At 36.8% G+C, this 19,724-nt stretch overlaps 2 protein-coding genes across 2 annotated transcripts; both read left to right on the plus strand.

Annotated features, from left to right (window-relative positions):
• Positions 1-4,887: 4,887 nt before the first annotated feature.
• Positions 4,888-9,435, plus strand: LOC118600133 (mucin-5AC-like; the record flags this gene model as incomplete). Its single annotated transcript, XM_036216918.1, has 2 exons — positions 4,888-4,891; positions 8,009-9,435. Coding segments are annotated over exons 1-2 (1,431 nt in total), but the record flags the coding sequence as incomplete, so codon positions are not given.
• Positions 9,436-10,842: 1,407 nt separating this feature from the next.
• On the plus strand, positions 10,843-13,167 carry LOC112156306 (mucin-5AC). The gene is made up of 3 exons (XM_036216919.1): positions 10,843-11,017; positions 11,101-12,140; positions 13,096-13,167. The coding sequence occupies exons 1-3, from the start codon at positions 10,843-10,845 to the stop codon at positions 13,165-13,167; spliced, it is 1,287 nt and encodes a 428-aa protein (XP_036072812.1).
• Positions 13,168-19,724: the final 6,557 nt, after the last annotated feature.

Below are 19,724 nucleotides of genomic sequence, written 5' to 3' on the forward strand. Positions count from 1 at the left end.
TTTGGAACCTTTTGGCGACTCAAAATTAAATCACTATTAGTGTAGCCGTCTTTCAGGTCGGTAATGCGGAGTTTCATATGCAAAAGAGGGAGCTCTGAGAGACACATTTGCAGGATTTTCTTTTCATTCACAAGAACACCAAAGGGGAACAAAAATTGGGTTACGTACTTCCCCTCCTCCAAATGGGATTTCCCGTTTCAACACAAAACAGCAAAGAGGAATGAAAACAGTCTGTAACGTTAGCACAAGAATGTTGAAAATGCTGAGAACTGGGTTTCCACATACAAAAGCCTCAAATAAAATTGGAGGACATCTTGTCTTTCCCAGAGAAAGAAATGATTGGAAGTAGACAGCTGAAGGGATATTGACGGCTTCATCAACAGGAACTGCAGGGATCCTGTAAGCCAACCATCAATGAATAAAACATAAATAAACCATAAATCAAACAAAGGAGCTTCCAAACATTTGTAACGTTATAAACATTCAGCTTACCTGTGGAAATCCAAGGTGCTTTGACCAAATTGAGTTTAGTCAGGCATAGTGACGTCCAATGCTGGACTGTATATGCACTTCAACTTTAAATCTCGTGATTAAATCTTGTGATATTCCTTTTTTTATGGCCCTAATACTCCATAATAGTATTTTAGCTGATGGCATTTAGCGAAAACAGTTCACTAAAAGAAAACAACTATTAAACCTTCATCTGTCAAGAGATCAAGAAAAAATATGTTGTTCTTATGAGTGGAATGAAGAAAAATAGCACTGTGGAAAACGTCATTGCCCTAAGCATAAAGCTTACTTAATTTCTAATTACTCACTGTCTCCCTCCCCCTGTTCTCACGAACGGCATCAGTTTCAAAAGAAATTCACGGCACACCTAATATTTTTCAAATTTGCAAACAAATATCAGGTGCATAGGAAGACGCAAAGAGGTAGATCTCATCAGTGTTTTGCACGAACAAGAGCTCAGTGAGATTTTAAGTGACTTATGATTTAGGCAGGTTTTGAAGACTTTTGCAGAATCTGCAGCTCATATGGAAGTAAGTGTTCTTATTTTTTAAATGTTATATTCCTAAATTACATGTAGTTTTGACATATTTTAGACAGTAAAGCACAATTTCATTTCTAAGAGAAAACTAAATACAAATGTTTAAATGGCTTCTCAGAATTTTTTTTTCAAAATATTTTCAAAATAAGAGAAATTTAAAGAGTAATCAACAAATAAAATGAGAATATTTAGATTAAGTTGTTTTTATGTTCAAATATTAATAAGGGTGCATGCAATTTTAATGAGATTTTATACTTTAAGATACAAGCTTTAACTAAATAACATTTTTTTATTTGCATTTTTTACCCCTTAAATTTTCCTTTTTGTTTTTAAAAGGAATCAGATTTTTTTTTCTAACCTGAAGTTATTTACAACTTGGCTTCTCCTTTTCAAAACAATTACTAATCCTTAATAGGCTCGTATAATAGCACGTTTTGTTAAATAGGCTACATTACAACAACCGATGCTGGAGAATGCCGCCTGCTACAAAGCATTTTGTGCATGTCAGCTCAAACTATGTCATTGAAAGCTCTTAACTACATTCCAAAAATAGCAATATAAGCAATAAAGTTTAATTTTGCTGCAGTAAAAAAACATGTAAACTGAGTTTTTTGCTAGGTAATAGTCTTAATCACTGGAGGGAGTGAAGGGATTATTCAGCATGTCTGTCCCATCTTCTATTCCAAGATAGTAAATTTAGAAATGTATGAGTGTTTAAATTTAACTGAATTGTAATAAATTACATATTTTCTTAAGCACATTTGTTGTTCTGAGTATATTTACATCATGTTTATGTAAACGATAAAAACTAATTGTAGTGATAAATGTTGTATGCTTTAAAACCCAATTGTTTTTTATCTGAATAGCTTTTATGGTAAACGTTTCATAATTTTTTTTTTTTTATATATTTTACTTCTAAGCATATTCTGTGTGAAATATAAGATTTAAATATCCTACTTCACCAAAAACTATACAGAAGAGTCACTAATATTTGAAAAATCCTTTTTTTTCTACGCAAAAGCTCTTATTTTGACACTCCATAGATACATTTGTTTTCATGCAGGTGCTTTTCTGTGCACGTACACATTTCAGGTCACCTTTTGCGTGCATATTGGATGGGGCAGCTGAGAAAAAAGTACATATTTGGAAAAAAAAAACTGTGTTCTTTCAAGCGTTAGCCTAAGGCAGTAGGACAAGTAGTGCAAGTTCATGTAGAAGTGGAAGATCTGGCCGAGTATGTTGCAGTATTTCAAACAAGGAAATTGAGGTGTAAATATGCAGCCGTTGTATCTGCTGTAATATTTGATTTATTTTATTAATGAATTTTTTTTTTTTTTTTTTTATTCCATTGATAAAATTGCTTGATTTCGTGCAGTGGTGTTTAATCAGGGGAAGAAAGTGAGGCTGTGCCTCACTTGCAAAATATAGCTTAAAAACCCCAAAAATTACATAAGATAAATATACTTTTTCAATCCAATATTGCTTTTTAAATTCTATTCTATGATTACTTTTTTATGTGTGGAGTTTCAACATTTCTTTGGGGGGAAAAATTTGCTTTTTCGGCCTTTCTATCATTATAAAAGTCGCTTTATTTTTAATTCCTTAATTTTTCTACTTCTAACAAACTGCCTGATTACATTGGGGCCAATTTGTGACTCAATTAGTCTTTTTATCCGCTAAAATTGTGTTTTAAAAATACACTAGATGAGGCAGACAGTACGCCTGCCTAACTGCAGTACGCATGAATGAAAGCCGGAGGGCGCTAGTGAGGCCAGAGTATGTGATACCGCAGTTAAAGAATAACAAAATTAATGGTAGCAAGTCAAGTGTTTAGCATAATTTTCTAGATGGAAGATTACATTTTTAAACCCTTAAACTCAAGAATTTGTGGAGACACATCATTGGCAGTGATCTTCATTGAGACAGAGAGACTTTTAACACTGAAGAAGAATAGGAAGACCTCTGCAGATTGTTCATCTGTTTCTTCAGAAGAAACTAGACTTTATAAGCAAAAGTAAATTAATAAACACAGCATAGGTGATTTTTTTTATGCTGCTTTGTAAACTGAAGAAAAATGTTGAAAATAAATATTCATTAACAATCAAATAGTGAATAAGTTACACTTTAGGGCACATATGTTTGTAAATCTGATGGCGTCAGTGCCTCACCAGCGGTGAACCTCACCACTCATAACTGCTAAAATGTTTTATGATGTGAAAACATAGTTTGTGTCCCACATAAAAACATATTTAAAAAGCTGTGAAGAAATTGGATAAAAGTAATAGTGAGGAAAAAAATACTGGGTGGTGAGGTTTGCTGTTCTACTTTACATAAGACAGTTTTGTTTTTCTCTGCCACAGGGGGGCAGTGTTTAGCAAAGGATCTGATGTAAAATGCCTTCATACACGTTTTAATTGCTTGTTTATTGCTATGTTATTTATGTTTAAATTGATTGCTATTCATTTTCTTATGCAGACAAAAGGTAAAAGATCTACTTAATCCCATTGTATAGAATACAATTAAATGAATAATTGCTAAAACTATTGTGTTTTCTCCTGAGATATGTAAGTTTAAAGAAAAATAAAGTTTATTCAAGCCAACAGAACGTATTCAAATGTAACAACCCATTTTAAATAAGATAAATTGATGGAAAAGATACTTAAATGAACTGAAAAATGATAATAAATTAACTCATGAGTAGGAAGTAGGAGAACAAAGAAACTTTAAAGGAGGCAAGTCAAATAAAATATGCAAAGAATTCAGGAAACGAAATTCAAAACTGCCAAGCCTGAAAAATCAACAATTTCCTCCTATACTTACAAGGAAAAATACAATAAAAAAAAATATAATAAAATAAAACAAGATTGAAGAATGGTCCAACGGCTTTACAAAATCACTCCAATAAAAGCCAAAAGGTAGAGAATTACTGAGGTGCAGCAGATGTATTTGGAACCAATTATATAAAATATGTGCAGGGCAAAACTGGCACAGCGACATGTACGGAGAAGTTTTAAACTCGGAAGCTGTGTGTATAAATGTGCATATAAATGCGTTTACATAGACTTTGGCCTGGAACCTGAGCTACCAAAATCGATGCGAACAGGGCATAACTGGCATTATGGCTAAATTAAAACACCTTTGTGACTTTGTAAGGTATGTAACAGAAATCATCAACTCTTTAGGGCTTTAGGAATAATGCACACATTCTGTATTTCACTAAATTACATAGAGAAATTCAACCAATTAGTATGTTTAAACAGTAGGTAATCAGTTAAAAAAAATCTATCTCTATTGAAGTCAAACAACTTGGGATGATGACAGCACCAACACCAGATGTTAGATATCTCAATGACATCTAACAAAAAGTCTTCATTGAAGCAATTTATCAATCAAAATACCTTTTAAAAAAAATGGTGCACTGAAAATGTATAGATCTGCATGTTTTACATTTTTGTTGTCCTTCTGTTGCAGGAAAGAGAAATAACAACAATGGGGTTTGAACAAATCCTACTGTTACTAATACTACTAATAGGTAAGTTCCTCTATAAGAATAAAAGAGCACATAATCAGTGTTGCCAGATTGGCGTTTTTTTATTCTAAATTTGCGGGAAACAAATGGCTTTGGGTAGATAGGTGTAATTTGGGCCGGTTATGGGTTGATTCTGCGGTTTTATTTCCTCATTAAAGTACTATAGCAGACTGAGATGGGCCGTGCATGAGTTAGAGTTCCACCAATGTGCTAATGTACTCTCTCTAGAAAGAGATGCTCATTGGCCCTGAGTTCTGTTATTTAACCTGTTTGGACTAATAAGGTCTTGGCGGAAAAAGGGGAAGGAGGAATGGGTGAGTGGACAGGTGCACTTGGGAGTCCTAACTTTCCATTTCACATGTAACGTATTTCAAACTTTTGTAATGTTAATTTGGTTTTCTGATCTGACATAAACTTACACTAAAAAGACACAAGGTGAGGAATACAACTGTGCTTTTTGTGATATTATTAAAGAAACCTTAGATGTCTCATGAATGTATATGTTTTTGGGAGACTTATAATTCTAGTGTTGCACAAAATTAGGAATAATTTTTGGGGTAACTACAATGATAAGTTTTTTGATTTAGCTTTTAATGTTTTATTTAGGCACTTTAAAATTATATTCACAAGAACAGGTTTTTAAAAATCCTTTCTTAAAAAATTCTTTACTACGTCTTGCAAGAAGATTTTCTTAACTCACTTAAATTCATGAAAAGTCAATTTTAAGTCCATATTACATTTTCACAATAAATGGAAAGTGAGGACTTGTAATAAAACTGTCTACAATTGTAAAACAATTACCACTTTTGTTCATGATAATACAGTTAGTTCCATTACAACCCCTAGTACCTAATAATATTTTCCCATTACTGTTCTTTTTTATTGATCTTGATTCTTGATTTTTAAAAAAAGAGGGGAGCGGGGTAAGAGATCCATAATTACAGCTAATTAGTCACCAATTAATTTTTTAGGACATTTTTTATGGGATCTGCGGATTTTTAGAATACTTTTGTGCTACAAAACTGTGACTCCATCTGGCAACACTGCATAAAATATAATAAAACCAATATATTAACTGACTGAAATTACAGGTAATGTCAGATCATTTGAATCAGCATCTACATTGTCAACATCTACATACTCAACGTATTTAGAAACAACCAGCACTTCTTCAAGAAACACAACTCAGACTTCTGTCCAAAATGAAGCAACAAACACCAACGATCCACCCGCCAATGTCCCAACAATGCCAACCACCATTTTAGTTTCTCCAACAAACTCAAAAACTGAACCAGCAACAGTAGATGCATTCAAAAATGCAGCAGCTACTACTTCTGAGGCCAAAGAGCCAAAAACAGCTTTTGACATAACAGCTTCTGCTTCAACAAATAGTTCAACCCCTGAAAAAACATCAGGAGGTCCTGCAGAAACTAGCACTCACTCTCCAACATCAGCTGTATTCACAGAAATGACACCCAGTCAGCAAGAAACCATCAGAGCTCCAACAAACACTTATTTAAGAACAACCACATCTACACCAGAATCTATCAAGGCCACTACCAACCCAGAAGTAGAACCTCCAACAACTGCTGTAATCCCCCACTTGAAATCCGAATCAACAACAATGACAGTGACATCAACAAAAAATACTTTTTTTCCACCAAGTACCACAACTGGACAAGAAATCACATCGACAATGGTTCCCACCAAAACATCTACAATAACAGTAGGTCATAACACAAAAGATGTGGGGTCACTCGGAACCACAATGACGAGACCTGTTTTTGTAACCACACAAGCAGGTGATATGCCAACTACACTGGTATCACTTGATTCAACACCTCAACCAAAAACAACTGCTTCACAAACAGTATCCTCATATGAACAAACAACAGGGAAACCTCCGCACACAGCAAAAACTGCTGATAATACACTCACCACAAGTAGTTCCAAAAATGCTTTTTCTCCAACAACATTCATGGCTACACAAACAATATCTGCACTTGTAAAAAATGAAGAGCCCACCACAATGATGTTTAGACCTCTTACGACCAGCGTCTCCAAAACAACAAATGTCCCTACAAACCCAACAACTGCCTCTACAACCCTCACATTATTTCCAACATCTGTAACGGAAAAAACAGAGGGGTCTGATATTACCACAATAATTCAAGCAACACCTCCACCCACAGGAGCAAATGTATTCCAAACAACCACAGCTATGGTATCATCGCCAGAAACAGGACCAACAGTGACGACACAAGAACATACCATAACCTCTACACCTATAACTACACTGACTTCAATAACAAAGCAAACTGGTGTTGAAACTGCTGGGGCTTTAACCACGTTAGAAAACCCAAGTACATCAACAACCACAATGGGCATAAATACAACAGAAAATAAGTCTCCATCCACAGTTAAAAATACAGTAACCACATTGCCTGTAGAAAACACCACACCTTATCTACAATCAAACGGGCTCACATCAGCTTCTCCTTCACCAACGAAAGAAGATTTCGCCAAAACAATCACTACTAAATCAACCACCTTTGAAGCTGAAAAGACAACTGCAACAGCTGACCAAACAGCGGTCGTAGGCGTTTCTGCAACAACAGCTAAAGCTACCTCAACCACAGTACCAGAACAGCAAACTACACTATACGAATCAACAAGCAGACCTATATTGACTTCCATTGCTCCAACAAATAAATATGGTGCCACAAACACCACTGCTGCATCAACCACTGTTGAAGCTGTAAAGACAACTGCAATATTTGACCAATCAACATTTGAAGTCACTTCTCCAACCACAGCTGAAGCTACCTTCACTACAATACCAAAAGAACAAACCACACCGTACGATTCAACAAGTACTGCTAAATTGACTTCAGCTGCTACAATAACAAAAGCTGTTGCCACCGCAACCACAGCTCCCTCATCGACCTTTGAAGCTTTAGAAACAACCGCAATATTTGAAAAAACGACCGTTGAAGTCTCTTCTCCAACAACTGAAGACACCCCCACTAAAGTACCAACAGATCTCACAACACCATACGAACCAACAATCCCATCTAAAATAACTTCAACTGCCCAAACAACAATTGGTGTTGCCAAAACAACCACAGCTGAAACAACTGTTCTTGTACCTGTAGAAACAACAACAATTTTTGAAAAAACAGCTAAAGCTAGTTCTTCAACAACAGGCAAAGCTACTTTCAGTACAGTACCAACAGAGCAAACAACACCATACGAAGCAACAAGTGCAGCTAAATTGATTTCAACTGCCCCAACAACAAAAGATGTTGCAAAATCAACCACAGCGCCATCAACGACCTTTGAAGCTTTAGAAACAACCGCAATATTTGAAAAAACAACATTTGAAGTCAATTCTCCAACGGTTGATGCAACCTCCACTAACGTACCAACAGAGGGATCAACGCCATACGAACCAACAAGTGCAGCTAAATTGACTTTAGCTGCTACAATAACAAAGGATGTTGCCACATCAACCACAGCTGCCANCGAAGCAACAAGTGCAGCTAAATTGATTTCAACTGCCCCAACAACGAAAGATGTTGCAAAATCAACCACAGCGCCATCAACGACCTTTGAAGCTTTAGAAACAACCGCAATATTTGAAAAAACAACCATTGAAGTCACTTCTCCAACGACTAAAGCAACCACCACTACAGTACCAACAGAGGGAACAACGCCATACGAACCAACAAGTGCAGCTAAATTGACTTCAGCTGCTACAATAACAAAAGCTGTTGCCACCGCAACCACAGCTCCCTCATCGACCTTTGAAGCTTTAGAAACAACCGCAATATTTGAAAAAACGACAGTTGAAGTCACTTCTCCAACAACTGAAGACACCTCCACTAAAGTACCAACAGATCTAACAACACCATACGAACCAACAATCCCATCTAAAATAACTTCAACTGCCCAAACAACAATTGGTGTTGCCAAAACAACCACAGCTGAAACAACCGTTCTTGTACCTGTAGAAACAACTACAATTTTTGAAAAAACAGCTAAAGCTAGTTCTTCAACAACAGGCAAAGCTACTTTCAGTACAGTACCAACAGAGCAAACAACACCATACGAAGCAACAAGTGCAGCTAAATTGACTTCAACTGCCCCAACAACAAAAAATGTTGCAAAATCAACCACAGCACCATCAACGACCTTTGAAGCTTTAGAAACAACCGCAATATTTGAAAAAACGACATTTGAAGTCAATTCTCCAACGGTTGATGCAACCTCCACTAACGTACCAACAGAGGGAACAACGCCATACGAACCAACAAGCAAAGCTAAATTGACTTCAGCTGCTACAATAACAAAGGATGTTGCCACATCAACCACAGCTGCCACATCGACCTTTGGAGCTTTAGAAACAACCAAAATGTTTGAAAAAACGACCATTGAAGTCACTTCTCCAACGACTAAAGCAACCACCACTACAGTACCAACAGAGCAAACAACACCATATGAACCAACAAGCACAGCTAAATTGACTTCCACTGCCTTAACAACAAAAGATGTTGCCACATCAACCACAGCTGAAGGAACCACAATTAAAATTGAAGAAACAACTGCAATATTTAATATATCAGTTGAAGTCACTTCTCCAACAGTGGAAGCTATCTCCACTGCAGTAACAACAGGGCAAACAACACGATATGAACCAGCAAGCAGAACTAAGCTGACTCAAACTGCTCCCACAACTAAAAATGTTGCTACATCATCCACTGCAGAAACAACCACTTTTGAACCTGTGGAGACAACTGCAATATTTGGAAAAACAACAGCTGACATTACTTCTTCAACAACAGGCAAAGCTACCTCGAGTAAAGTACCAACAGAGCACACATCACCTGCCGAACAAACAAGCACAGCTGAATTGACTTCAACTGCTCCAACACCAAGAGATAATGCCATATCAACCACTGTTCCATTAACCACACTGAACCCTGTAGAGTCAACAACTGTAATATTTGACAAAACAACAGTAGTCCCTTCTCCAACAAATGCTAAAACCAACTTTGTCACATCAGCATTACGAGGAAGCACAACTGAACAAACTACAGCAGCAACAGCTGAATCTAGCTCCACAACTGAGGCTCAACGTTCAACACACACCATTGGGGCAACTTTGACAGAAGCTAACCCAACAACCACAAATGCTGCAATACCAACACTGGAGACCACCACAACCAAATTAGCAACAACAACCTCCACAAAAGCAGTGACTGTAAAGAAAAAGAGTGTTTCCTTTAGATCTGATGGAGAGACATTCATAACTGATTTGGAAGATCCATCATCAACAGCCTTTAAGAAGCGGGCTAATCTGATGAAAATTACAGTAAGTTTCTTTTATCCTTATTCTGAACATAATACTAGTTGACTGTAAAAACAATAAAACTAGGAAGTCGTTAGTGTAAAAATATATAATCTAAACCACAAAATGAGTCAAAAAGCTATGTTGTCAAAAAATGTTTTTTAAACTGAATTTCTCTTGAGAAAAAAACTCACTTATGTATTTGAAATAATTCTATTTCATACAACAATAAAACTTTTATTAAGCTTCCTGTCTTAATCTACATCCCATTGAAATCCCTCAGTTTTTTTTCAAATTGGTAAGTAGTAAAGTTTATGAGTTTAAGTGCACATATTTAAAAATTCATCCAAATGCTCCAGTACATTGTTTTTAATTCTGCTAGCTTAGCTTGACCGTATCAGAAGAAGCATTCTTTTTTCTTTTTCTTTTTTTCACAGTATATCTAATTTTAAAATTGTAACGTACATGAGCACTGCCTCAGAAAATAAGAACTTAACTCAAAATGTAATCTTCTCCGAAACATAAATGACTAAAATGGTAAAAACTTACAGGCCTTTCCAAGAAAAAAAAATTCTATTTTTGGAAAATTTCATTAGTTTACGCATACTAAGGGATAAAGTTAAACAAAAAAAGTGTAGGACGCAAAAGCTTGACTGAAAAACTTTAGTCAGGTTGTTTGACTAGGATCAGTTCAATCTGTTCAAGATATATCAGGTGAGTTGTTTTGTTTTAAACACATAAATAATCACATGCTTTTGTCTTACTACAGCTTGAGCCGTTCTTCAGACAGGCATTTACCTCATTCATCTACCTGACAGTGATCTCCTTCAGGTATCGCCAACCTCTTTCATTATTTTCTCCTATTTTGTTATTTTAAAGAAGCTTTTAATCTTTAAGTTTTCATGTTTTGTGGGAATGACAAAATATTTATCATTTTGCAGCAAGGGGTCAATTGTCAACAACATTGAGCTTGCATTTAGCTCAACATCAAGTGAAAACAACACAGATGTTGCTGATGTCTTGATTAATGCAGGATCAAACATCACAGAATTCACCATTGACAAAAACTCCATCACTGTGCTTGATGAAAGTAAGAAAAAAGAAACATTTGTAATGATAAGAACATCTTTACAACTCAGTTTGCTAAAATAATCTTTTTTGTTTTGTTTTTAGCTATTCTTTCATTAACAACTACCCAAGCTGACACACTAGCAACTACCCCAGTGACACTTTTACCTGTGCCTCCAAATACATCCACTGTCCAAGTCACTTCTTTAAGAACCATTGAAACATCTCAAACTGTAGGAACACCAGAAGTTAATACACCTCAGAAAGCTACAAACACACCTTCATCACCTTTATCTGTACCAACAATTGAAAATGTTAAAACAACAACAACCACATCAGCAACTGCTGCATTTGACAAAACAACAACACAAGTGATTTCTTCAACAACCCCTAAAGCCATATCGAGCTCAGTAACACAAGAACATACCATAACTTCTACACCTATAGCTACATTGGCTTCAATAACAAAGCAAACGGGTATTGCAACTGCTGGGGCTTTAACCACATTAGAAAACCCAAGTACATCAACAACCACAATGGGCATAAATACAACAGAAAATAGGTCTCCATCCACAATTAAAACTACCGTTACCACTCTGCCTATAGAAAACACCACACCTTATCTACAATCAAACGGGCTCACATCAGCTTCTCCTTCACCAACGAAAGAAGATTTTGCCAAAACAATCAACATTACATCAACCACCTTTGAAGCTGAAAAGACAAATGCAGCTAAAGCTACCTCAACCACAGTACCAGAACAGCAAACTACACTATACGAATCAACAAGCAGACCTATATTGACTTCCATTGCTCCAACAAATAAATATGGTGCCACAAACACCACTGCTGCATCAACCACCGTTGAAGCTGTAAAGACAACTGCAATATTTGACCAATCAACAGTTGAAGTCACTTCTCCAACCACAGCTGAAGCTACCTTCACTACAATACCAAAAGAACAAACCACACCGTACGATTCAACAAGCACTGCTAAATTGACTTCAGCTGCTACAATAACAAAAGCTGTTGCCACCGCAACCACAGCTCCCTCATCGACCTTTGAAGCTTTAGAAACAACCGCAATATTTGAAAAAACGACCGTTGAAGTCACTTCTCCAACAACTGAAGACACCTCCACTAAAGTACCAACAGATCTCACAACACCATACGAACCAACAATCCCATCTAAAATAACTTCAACTGCCCAAACAACAATTGGTGTTGCCAAAACAACCACAGCTGAAACAACCGTTCTTGTACCTGTAGAAACAACTACAATTTTTGAAAAAACAGCTAAAGCAAGTTCTTCAACAACAGGCAAAGCTACTTTCAGTACAGTACCAACAGAGCAAACAACACCATACGAAGCAACAAGTGCAGCTAAATTGATTTCAACTGCCCCAACAACAAAAGATGTTGCAAAATCAACCACAGCACCATCAACGACCTTTGAAGCTTTAGAAACAACCGCAATATTTGAAAAAACGACATTTGAAGTCAATTCTCCAACGGTTGATGCAACCTCCACTAACGTACCAACAGAGGGAACAACGCCATACGAACCAACAAGCAAAGCTAAATTGACTTCAGCTGCTACAATAACAAAGGATGTTGCCACATCAACCACAGCTGCCACATCGACCTTTGGAGCTTTAGAAACAACCAAAATGTTTGAAAAAACGACCATTGAAGTCACTTCTCCAACGACTAAAGCAACCACCACTACAGTACCAACAGAGCAAACAACACCATATGAACCAACAAGCACAGCTAAATTGACTTCCACTGCCTTAACAACAAAAGATGTTGCCACATCAACCACAGCTGAAGGAACCACAATTAAAATTGAAGAAACAACTGCAATATTTAATATATCAGTTGAAGTCACTTCTCCAACAGTGGAATCTATCTCCACTGCAGTAGCAACAGGGCAAACAACACGATATGAACCAACAAGCAGAACTAAGCTGACTCAAACTGCTCCCACAACTAAAAATGTTGCTACATCATCCACTGCAGAAACAACCACTTTTGAACCTGTGGAGACAACTGCAATATTTGGAAAAACAACAGCTGACATTACTTCTTCAACAACAGGCAAAGCTACCTCGAGTAAAGTACCAACAGAGCACACATCACCTGCCGAACAAACAAGCACAGCTGAATTGACTTCAACTGCTCCAACACCAAGAGATAATGCCATATCAACCACTGTTCCATTAACCACACTGAACCCTGTAGAGTCAACAACTGTAATATTTGACAAAACAACAGTAGTCCCTTCTCCAACAAATGCTAAAACCAACTTTGTCACATCAGCATTACGAGGAAGCACAACTGAACAAACTACAGCAGCAACAGCTGAATCTAGCTCCACAACTGAGGCTCAACGTTCAACACACACCATTGGGGCAACTTTGACAGAAGCTAACCCAACAACCACAAATGCTGCAATACCAACACTGGGGACCACCACAACCAAATTAGCAACAACAACAACAACCTCCACAAAAGAAGTGACTGTAAAGAAAAAGAGTGTTTCCTTTAGATCTGATGGAGAGACATTCATAACTGATTTGGAAGATCCATCATCAACAGCCTTTAAGAAGCGGGCTAATCTGATGAAAATTACAGTAAGTTTCTTTTATCCTTATTATGAACAAAATACTAGTTGACTGTAAAAACAATAAAACTAGGAAGTCGTTAGTGCAAAAATATATAATCTAAACCACAAAATGAGTCAAAAAGCTATGTTGTCAAAAAACGTTTTTTAAACTGAATTTCTCTTGAGAAAAAAACTCACTTATGTATTTGAAATAATTCCATTTCATACAACAATAAAACTTTTATTAAGCTTCCTGTCTCAATCTACATCCCATTGAAATCCTTCAGAGTTTTTTTTTTTCAAATTGGTAAGTAGTAAAGTTTATGAGTTTAAGTGCACATATTTAAAAATTCATCCAAATGCTCCAGTACATTGTTTTTAATTCTGCTAGCTTAGCTTGACCGAATCAGAAGAAGCATTCTTTTTTTCACAGTATATCTAATTTTAAAATTGTAACATACATGAGCACTGCCTCAGAAAATAAGAACTTAACTCAAAATGTAATCTTCTCTGAAACATAAATGACTAAAATGGTAAAAACTTACAGGCCTTTCCAAGAAAAAAAAATTCTGTTTTTGGAAAATTTCATTAGTTTACGCATACTAAGGGATAAAGTTAAACAAAAAAGTGTAGGACGCAAAAGCTTGACTGAAAAACTCTAGTCAGGTTGTTTGACTAGGATCAGTTCAATCTGTTCAAGATATATCAGGTGAGTTGTTTTGTTTTAAACACATAAATAATCACATGCTTTTGTCTTACTACAGCTTGAGCCGTTCTTCAGACAGGCATTTACCTCATTCATCTACCTGACAGTGATCTCCTTCAGGTATCGCCAACCTCTTTCATTATTTTCTCCTATTTTGTTATTTTAAAGAAGCTTTTAATCTTTAAGTTTTCATGTTTTGTGGGAATGACAAAATATTTATCATTTTGCAGCAAGGGGTCAATTGTCAACAACATTCAGCTTGCATTTAGCTCAACATCAAGTGAAAACAACACAGATGTTGCTGATGTCTTGATTAATGCAGGATCAAACATCACAGAATTCACCATTGACAAAAACTCCATCACTGTGCTTGATGAAAGTAAGAAAAAAGAAACATTTGTAATGATAAGAACATCTTTACAACTCAGTTTGCTAAAATAATCTTTTTTGTTTTGTTTTTAGCTATTCTTTCATTAACAACTACCCAAGCTGACACACTAGCAACTACCCCAGTGACACTTTTACCTGTGCCTCCAAATACATCCACTGTCCAAGTCACTTCTTTAAGAACCATTGAAACATCTCAAACTGTAGGAACACCAGAAGTTAATACACCTCAGAAAGCTACAAACACACCTTCATCACCTTTATCTGTACCAACAATTGAAAATGTTAAAACAACAACAACCACATCAGCAACTGCTGCATTTGACAAAACAACAACACAAGTGATTTCTTCAACAACCCCTAAAGCCATATCGAGCTCAGTAACGCAAGAACATACCATAACTTCTACACCTATAGCTACATTGGCTTCAATAACAAAGCAAACGGGTATTGCAACTGCTGGGGCTTTAACCACATTAGAAAACCCAAGTACATCAACAACCACAATGGGCATAAATACAACAGAAAATAGGTCTCCATCCACAATTAAAACTACCGTTACCACTCTGCCTATAGAAAACACCACACCTTATCTACAATCAAACGGGCTCACATCAGCTTCTCCTTCACCAACGAAAGAAGATTTTGCCAAAACAATCAACATTACATCAACCACCTTTGAAGCTGAAAAGACAAATGCAGCTAAAGCTACCTCAACCACAGTACCAGAACAGCAAACTACACTATACGAATCAACAAGCAGACCTATATTGACTTCCATTGCTCCAACAAATAAATATGGTGCCACAAACACCACTGCTGCATCAACCACGGTTGAAGCTGTAAAGACAACTGCAATATTTGACCAATCAACAGTTGAAGTCACTTCTCCAACCACAGCTGAAGCTACCTTCACTACAATACCAAAAGAACAAACCACACCGTACGATTCAACAAGCACTGCTAAATTGACTTCAGCTGCTACAATAACAAAAGCTGTTGCCACCGCAACCACAGCTCCCTCATCGACCTTTGAAGCTTTAGAAACAACCGCAATATTTGAAAAAACGACCGTTGAAGTCACTTCTCCAACAACTGAAGACACCTCCACTAAAGTACCAACAGATCTCACAACACCATACGAACCAACAATCCCATCTAAAATAACTTCAACTGCCCAAACAACAATTGGTGTTGCCAAAACAACCACAGCTGAAACAACCGTTCTTGTACCTGTAGAAACAACTACAATTTTTGAAAAAACAGCTAAAGCAAGTTCTTCAACAACAGGCAAAGCTACTTTCAGTACAGTACCAACAGAGCAAACAACACCATACGAAGCAACAAGTGCAGCTAAATTGATTTCAACTGCCCCAACAACAAAAGATGTTGCAAAATCAACCACAGCGCCATCAACGACCTTTGAAGCTTTAGAAACAACCGCAATATTTGAAAAAACGACATTTGAAGTCAATTCTCCAACGGTTGATGCAACCTCCACTAACGTACCAACAGAGGGAACAACGCCATACGAACCAACAAGCAAAGCTAAATTGACTTCAGCTGCTACAATAACAAAGGATGTTGCCACATCAACCACAGCTGCCACGTCGACCTTTGGAGCTTTAGAAACAACTAAAATGTTTGAAAAAACGACCATTGAAGTCACTTCTCCAACGACTAAAGCAACCACCACTACAGTACCAACAGAGCAAACAACACCATATGAACCAACAAGCACAGCTAAATTGACTTCCACTGCCTTAACAACAAAAGATGTTGCCACATCAACCACAGCTGAAGGAACCACAATTAAAATTGAAGAAACAACTGCAATATTTAATATATCAGTTGAAGTCACTTCTCCAACAGTGGAAGCTATCTCCACTGCAGTAACAACAGGGCAAACAACACGATATGAACCAGCAAGCAGAACTAAGCTGACTCAAACTGCTCCCACAACTAAAAATGTTGCTACATCATCCACTGCAGAAACAACCACTTTTGAACCTGTGGAGACAACTGCAATATTTGGAAAAACAACAGCTGACATTACTTCTTCAACAACAGGCAAAGCTACCTCGAGTAAAGTACCAACAGAGCACACATCACCTGCCGAACAAACAAGCACAGCTGAATTGACTTCAACTGCTCCAACACCAAGAGATAATGCCATATCAACCACTGTTCCATTAACCACACTGAACCCTGTAGAGTCAACAACTGTAATATTTGACAAAACAACAGTAGTCCCTTCTCCAACAAATGCTAAAACCAACTTTGTCACATCAGCATTACGAGGAAGCACAACTGAACAAACTACAGCAGCAACAGCTGAATCTAGCTCCACAACTGAGGCTCAACGTTCAACACACACCATTGGGGCAACTTTGACAGAAGCTAACCCAACAACCACAAATGCTGCAATACCAACACTGGAGACCACCACAACCAAATTAGCAACAACAACCTCCACAAAAGCAGTGACTGTAAAGAAAAAGAGTGTTTCCTTTAGATCTGATGGAGAGACATTCATAACTGATTTGGAAGATCCATCATCAACAGCCTTTAAGAAGCGGGCTAATCTGATGAAAATTACAGTAAGTTTCTTTTATCCTTATTCTGAACATAATACTAGTTGACTGTAAAAACAATAAAACTAGGAAGTCGTTAGTGTAAAAATATATAATCTAAACCACAAAATGAGTCAAAAAGCTATGTTGTCAAAAAATGTTTTTTAAACTGAATTTCTCTTGAGAAAAAAACTCACTTATGTATTTGAAATAATTCTATTTCATACAACAATAAAACTTTTATTAAGCTTCCTGTCTTAATCTACATCCCATTGAAATCCCTCAGTTTTTTTTCAAATTGGTAAGTAGTAAAGTTTATGAGTTTAAGTGCACATATTTAAAAATTCATCCAAATGCTCCAGTACATTGTTTTTAATTCTGCTAGCTTAGCTTGACCGTATCAGAAGAAGCATTCTTTTTTCTTTTTCTTTTTTTCACAGTATATCTAATTTTAAAATTGTAACGTACATGAGCACTGCCTCAGAAAATAAGAACTTAACTCAAAATGTAATCTTCTCCGAAACATAAATGACTAAAATGGTAAAAACTTACAGGCCTTTCCAAGAAAAAAAAATTCTATTTTTGGAAAATTTCATTAGTTTACGCATACTAAGGGATAAAGTTAAACAAAAAAAGTGTAGGACGCAAAAGCTTGACTGAAAAACTTTAGTCAGGTTGTTTGACTAGGATCAGTTCAATCTGTTCAAGATATATCAGGTGAGTTGTTTTGTTTTAAACACATAAATAATCACATGCTTTTGTCTTACTACAGCTTGAGCCGTTCTTCAGACAGGCATTTACCTCATTCATCTACCTGACAGTGATCTCCTTCAGGTATCGCCAACCTCTTTCATTATTTTCTCCTATTTTGTTATTTTAAAGAAGCTTTTAATCTTTAAGTTTTCATGTTTTGTGGGAATGACAAAATATTTATCATTTTGCAGCAAGGGGTCAATTGTCAACAACATTGAGCTTGCATTTAGCTCAACATCAAGTGAAAACAACACAGATGTTGCTGATGTCTTGATTAATGCAGGATCAAACATCACAGAATTCACCATTGACAAAAACTCCATCACTGTGCTTGATGAAAGTAAGAAAAAAGAAACATTTGTAATGATAAGAACATCTTTACAACTCAGTTTGCTAAAATAATCTTTTTTGTTTTGTTTTTAGCTATTCTTTCATTAACAACTACCCAAGCTGACACACTAGCAACTACACCAGTGACACTTTTACCTCTGCCTCCAAATACATCCACTGTCCAAGTCACTTCTTTAAGAACCATTGAAACATCTCAAACTGTAGGAACACCAGAAGTTAATACACCTCAGAAAGCTACAAACACACCTTCATCACCTTTATCTGTACCAACAATTGAAAATGTTAAAACAACAACAACCACATCAGCAACTGCTGCATTTGACAAAACAACAACACAAGTGATTTCTTCAACAACCCCTAAAGCCATATCGAGCTCAGTAACACAAGAACATACCATAACTTCTACACCTATAGCTACATTGGCTTCAATAACAAAGCAAACGGGTATTGCAACTGCTGGGGCTTTAACCACATTAGAAAACCCAAGTACATCAACAACCACAATGGGCATAAATACAACAGAAAATGGGTCTCCATCCACAATTAAAACTACCGTTACCACTCTGCCTATAGAAAAAACCACACCTTATCTACAATCAAACGGGCTCACATCAGCTTCTCCTTCACCAACGAAAGAAGATTTTGCCAAAACAATCAACATTACATCAACCACCTTTGAAGCTGAAAAGACAAATGCAGCTAAAGCTACCTCAACCACAGTACCAGAACAGCAAACTACACTATACGAATCAACAAGCAGACCTATATTGACTTCCATTGCTCCAACAAATAAATATGGTGCCACAAACACCACTGCTGCATCAACCACCGTTGGAGCTGTAAAGACAACTGCAATATTTGACCAATCAACAGTTGAAGTCACTTCTCCAACCACAGCTGAACCTACCTTCACTACAATACCAAAAGAACAAACCACACCGTACGATTCAACAAGCACTGCTAAAATGATTTCAACTGCCCCAACAACAAAAGATGTTGCAAAATCAACCACAGCGCCATCAACGACCTTTGAAGCTTTAGAAACAACCGCAATATTTGAAAAAACGACATTTGAAGTCAATTCTCCAACGGTTGATGCAACCTCCACTAACGTACCAACAGAGGGAACAACGCCATACGAACCAACAAGCAAAGCTAAATTGACTTCAGCTGCTACAATAACAAAGGATGTTGCCACATCAACCACAGCTGCCACATCGACCTTTGAAGCTTTAGAAACAACCGCAATATTTGAAAAAACGACCATTGAAGTCACTTCTCCAACGACTAAAGCAACCACCACTACAGTACCAACAGATCTCACAACACCATACGAACCAACAATCCCATC

This window comes from Oryzias melastigma, linkage group LG18, assembly GCF_002922805.2.
Source record: "Oryzias melastigma strain HK-1 linkage group LG18, ASM292280v2, whole genome shotgun sequence".
Taxonomy (NCBI): Eukaryota; Metazoa; Chordata; class Actinopteri; order Beloniformes; family Adrianichthyidae; genus Oryzias; species Oryzias melastigma.

Coding starts and splice junctions, on each gene's coding strand:
- LOC112156306 (XM_036216919.1), top strand. CDS start 10,843: ATGACAAAATATTTATCATTTTGCAGCAAGGGGTCAATTGTCAACAAC. Junction 11,018..11,100: donor CATCACTGTGCTTGATGAAA/GTAAGAAAAAAG, acceptor TTTTGTTTTTAG/CTATTCTTTCATTAACAACT. Junction 12,141..13,095: donor CTGAAGACACCTCCACTAAA/GTACCAACAGAT, acceptor CTTCAACAACAG/GCAAAGCTACCTCGAGTAAA.